The following is a 4,902-nucleotide window of genomic DNA, read 5'->3' on the forward strand; positions in this document are numbered from 1 at the left end:
TTATACTTGTAAAAGCACTTTGTAACTTGTTTTTGAAAAGTGCTCTACAAATAAAGATTATTATTATTATTATTATTATTATTATACACGGTAAGCTCCGCTTTATTCTTGAGAAGCTGCTGCAGAGCTGCAGTCTCTATTCATTCAACTTACACTGTAAATTTCCAGCTAAACTGAGGCTTATTGTTGACCATTTTCTCTCTCTCTCTCTCTCTCGCCTGTCATTCACCAGTCTTGTCTGAATTTTGCATGCATGCTGTGCTGCCGACAACTACATGCACATCGCGGTTCCTCGCGGGTCTATTTCAAGTAGCCGGCTATTTAAAAACTATATAATATTCTTTGTGTGGTTCATCAACGGTGATAACTAACGCCTACACATACGCACTGACAACCCAGGGTTGAGGTTACAATTTTGGATTTATTTACACACTTTAAAAACATTTATTGAAAGTTTTATTCTTTTTATATGTTTATTTACAGCATTAAATGTTGAAATGTATATTGTAATAGGCTGTATATTAACTTAGTGAGAGAAAACTGGTAGTTCTATGTAAAATCAGACGTTGATCCTCGTTTCACTGCGAAGGTTCAACTGTGAGATTGACAGTCGAATCAGGCTCTGCCCATTGAAGGATCGAATCTTTGACTATTGGGGGTCAGTCCTAAGTTGAGTGTTTTGCTGCAGACACCTAATTTTCCTGTACCCCCCCCCCCACCCCCCCTCACAGATTGTGCTCTACCTGAGGATGTGTTTGGCCTACAGCGCCGGGGCCAAGCCCATGTCCATGCGCCTGGCAGATATGCAGGACGATGCACCGGCCATCGGCCACTACATCCAGACACTGCTGTCTTCTGAGCATCAGTCTTCAGTAAAGAGTTCTGAGGCAAACCCTGTTCATGTGTATATGGATCTGCTGCAGCAGCTGCTGTCTGCTGTAGGGGGTGAGACAAGTTAACCTGCTCTTTCCTGAGGGACATTATACCACATGATCAAGTCAGGTCTCTATTGTTATTATGGGACATTTGAGATGTTTTGTAGGTATTACATGTATCTTCTGTTAATCACTCCGAGTCAGAATTGGGTCTTGAGTTAAGTTTAGTGTAGTGGTACAGATAGGGCGTTTGCTTTATTGTTTATTTAACCTGTCATAAGTAATGTATTTAGTTATATTGTCTATATATTCATATGCATGGTGTGGTATTGTAAAAACTCACTCTCTGTGTGTTTATTTATTGCACTTCATTATTAATCTCTCAACAGGAATCCCAGTTATGTACTGTCTGCTGGAGGTGGTGTCTGTCTGCCCAGAGAAACTGGCTCCCAGATTTGTTGATAAAATTGACTGGATTAAAGTAAGTGTTTCATTTATTTGTGTTTTTATATTTTATTTTTAAGATTGGAGGAAATTCTACATTAACATTTACTGTGCTCTAATTCATTACTGAGACTAGTATCTGCACCACTAAATAATTAGTCCAGTCACTTAGCTGTGCTGTGTTGTAAATCCGTGAGCCTAATTCATATTTCACACCTGTAATGTGCGTTCAGCTGTACTAACAGATGGTTTCTTCTCCAGAGTCTGATGAACACAAATAAGGAGGACATGAGGGAGCTTGCAGCCCAGCTGTATGCTTTGGTGGTATCCACCATGATTGGCAATGAGCTGCAGATGGCTGTGCACAACCTGGTCAAAATCACCAAAGACAACCATGTATGCCACTTTGTCTCTATGGAGCACTTGATATTTGCTTTATTGCTTTAAGTGTGCATTTTTAACTTGTGTGTTGGTTTTGTTGGACCACAGAGTCCTGAGACTCAGCATGGCGCCATCTTGGCTCTCGGCTACATGGTGGGAAGGTACATGAGCAAGAAGAAAGCTGTCACCTCTAGTGACTCAATGCACGACATGGGGCAGCAAATCACCTCCCAAGAAGATCATCAACTTGTTGCCATGGCCACCAAGACAATTGGTATGTAATTATTTAGCAATATTTTCCTGCAGTTTAGATTTCATTCATTGACTTCATTAGCTTAAAGAGTCAATGTGAAGTTATTTGCTTAGATTGTGATAAGGAGTTATAAAGAAAATTGTTTTGTTATCTCCTTTCTGTAACCTAAAATTAATTTGTTTTGTCATTAAAAATTAAATTAAAACAAGTTAAATCTGTCTGTATGGGTTCCTCCCTCAGTATGGGTTAATGTGTGTGTGTGTGTGTGTGTGTTCCCATCCAGGTTCCTTCCTGGACAGCAGTAGTGCACTGCTGGCTGTAGCAGCGTGTACAGCTCTGGGAGAAATTGGGCGGAATGGCACCTTGCCAATCCCTGCAGAGGGGGAGGGCTTCACCAAACTGTCAACCGTGGAAAACCTACTGGCTCGCATCCCCTCTGGCAAGGAGAGCACAAAGGTAACCTCAGACTCCACGAAACGAAGGTGGTTGCTGTGATATTTTCGTTAGTGATTTACACTGTAGTGCTTTGCAATATGATATGGCGATGTATATCGTTTGACGGTCTATCGTTTACATCAGTATTACCCATTTCTGTTCAGTCTCAGACTAGGGCTGGGCGATATATCTGTATTATGCGTTATACCGATTATAATTTCAAAAGAGATAAAATTAGACAATACTGTTTATACCAATATAGTTTGATGTTGAGTTACATAACGTTTCCACGCAGCCATCTACTCACAAACAACAAGGAGGGAGACACAGTACTGGTCGACACTGTTGAAGACCTGGCTTGTTAAAAGAATAATAACGGTTCAGTTAGTGTTTCCCACACATACGCTTTCCTTGAGCGGGCCAGCCAGGTATATTAACGGCCACCCAGGTATATTTGGTGACCAGTGTTGGGCAAGTTACTCAGAAATTGTAATATATTACTAGTTACTTATTACTCCTTAAAAAAATAATATTACTTTACTTATTACTGGGTGTTAAAAGTAACTAGTTACGTTAGTCGTTATGTTACTATATTACTTTCCAGTGTTTCCCACAGAATGACAGTGGGGGTGGGGTTTCTAACTTTGGACCGGTTTGTGCAGCGGTGTTCACCGGAGAGAGAGAGAGAGAAAGAGGGAGCGAGCGAGGAGATGCTGCACGAATATATGCTCCTCAATCAAATATGATTTTAAATACGCCTAGTAAAAAAAAAAAAAAGTAGAAAATCAATATGTGGCGGTCAGCGTTGGTAATTATCCAAATTACAGGCGAATTATGGGAAACATGCTTTCACAACCACCCCCCTTCACTCCCAAACAAAGCAGTCTCCCCCGACTTTTTAACTAATATCCTATTCAACAGCAGCAAGGAGTGTGGTTTTTACAAAGTATATAGCCTAGGCCTAACGTTTCTTATAACCACCCACTGAAATAAAAAAATAAAGCAACTAAATCCCAACTTTTAAACAGCTGTTTTTCTGCACATGTAACCTGTTCATAAGAGCAGTCTTCAGTAGTTACAAAACGTTAGGTTAGCGCCACTCTCTCCCGACGAGTCCAAGCATCAGTGGCAGTAGCTACCGGAGTTTCTTTCTGTAAGTTTCACGTTGGTGTGCTGTATAATGGCAATAATGGCAGTAGCTTCTTACAGCTGTGGAAAGAACGCCTCTCTCCCTTGTTCTGCTTTCTTCCTTTAGTTTTGGCTATCAGCGGACATGAAGTGGATAAGAAAACGTGCCTTTGGTGTGAGAGACTTGGGTTCAACTCCCCACTATGACACATCCACCACTGTGTCCCTGAGCAAGACACTTAACCCCTAGTTGCTCCAGAGGTGTGCGACCTCTGACATACAGTGAGGAAAATAAGTATTTGAACACCCTGCTATTTTGCAAGTTCTCCCACTTAGAAATCATGGAGGGGTCTGAAATTGTCATTGTAGGTGCATGTCCACTGTGAGAGACATAATCTAAAAAAAAAATCCAGAAATCACAATGTATGATTTTTTTAACTATTTATTTTTATGATACAGCTGCAAATAAGTATTTGAACACCTGTCTATCAGCTAGAATTCTGACTCTCAAAGACCTGTTAGTCTGCCTTCAAAATGTCCACCTCCACTCCATTTATTATCCTAAATTAGATGCACCTGTTTGAGGTCGTTAGCTGCATAAAGACACCTGTCCACCCCATACAATCAGTAAGAATCCAACTACTAACATGGCCAAGACCAAAGAGCTGTCCAAAGACACTAGAGACAAAATTGTACACCTCCGCAAGGCTGGAAAGGGCTACGGGGAAATTGCCAAGCAGATTGGTGAAAAAAGGTCCACTGTTGGAGCAATCATTAGAAAATGGAAGAAGCTAAACATGACTGTCAATCTCCCTCGGACTGAGGCTCCATGCAAGATCTCACCTCGTGGGGTCTCAATGATCCTAAGAAAGGTGAGAAATCAGCCCAGAACTACACGGGAGGAGCTGGTCAATGACCTGAAAAGAGCTGGGACCACCGTTTCCAAGGTTACTGTTGGTAATACACTAAGACGTCATGGTTTGAAATCATGCATGGCACGGAAGGTTCCCCTGCTAAAACCAGCACATGTCAAGGCCCGTCTTCAGTTTGCCAATGACCATTTGGATGATCCAGAGGAGTCATGGGAGAAAGTCATGTGGTCAGATGAGACCAAAATAGAACGTTTTGGTCATAATTCCACTAACCGTGTTTGGAGGAAGAAGAATGATGAGTACCATCCCAAGAACACCATCCCTACTGTGAAGCATGGGGGTGGTAGCATCATGCTTTGGGGGTGTTTTTCTGCACATGGGACAGGGCGACTGCACTGTATTAAGGAGAGGATGACCGGGGCCATGTATTGCGAGATTTTGGGGAACAACCTCCTTCCCTCAGAGCATTGAAGATGGGTCGAGGCTGGGTCTTCCAACATGACAATGACCCGAA

At 41.9% G+C, this 4,902-nt stretch overlaps 1 protein-coding gene across 1 annotated transcript; it reads left to right on the plus strand.

Annotated features, from left to right (window-relative positions):
* Nucleotides 1-731: 731 nt before the first annotated feature.
* On the plus strand, nt 732-3,691 carry LOC123965471 (proteasome adapter and scaffold protein ECM29-like; the record flags this gene model as incomplete). Its single annotated transcript, XM_046041992.1, has 6 exons — nt 732-945; nt 1,265-1,356; nt 1,581-1,715; nt 1,809-1,974; nt 2,237-2,409; nt 3,644-3,691. Coding segments are annotated over 6 exons (828 nt in total), but the record flags the coding sequence as incomplete, so codon positions are not given.
* Nucleotides 3,692-4,902: the final 1,211 nt, after the last annotated feature.

The sequence above is a fragment of the Micropterus dolomieu genome, unplaced genomic scaffold, assembly GCF_021292245.1.
Source record: "Micropterus dolomieu isolate WLL.071019.BEF.003 ecotype Adirondacks unplaced genomic scaffold, ASM2129224v1 contig_9780, whole genome shotgun sequence".
NCBI lineage: Eukaryota > Metazoa > Chordata > Actinopteri > Centrarchiformes > Centrarchidae > Micropterus > Micropterus dolomieu.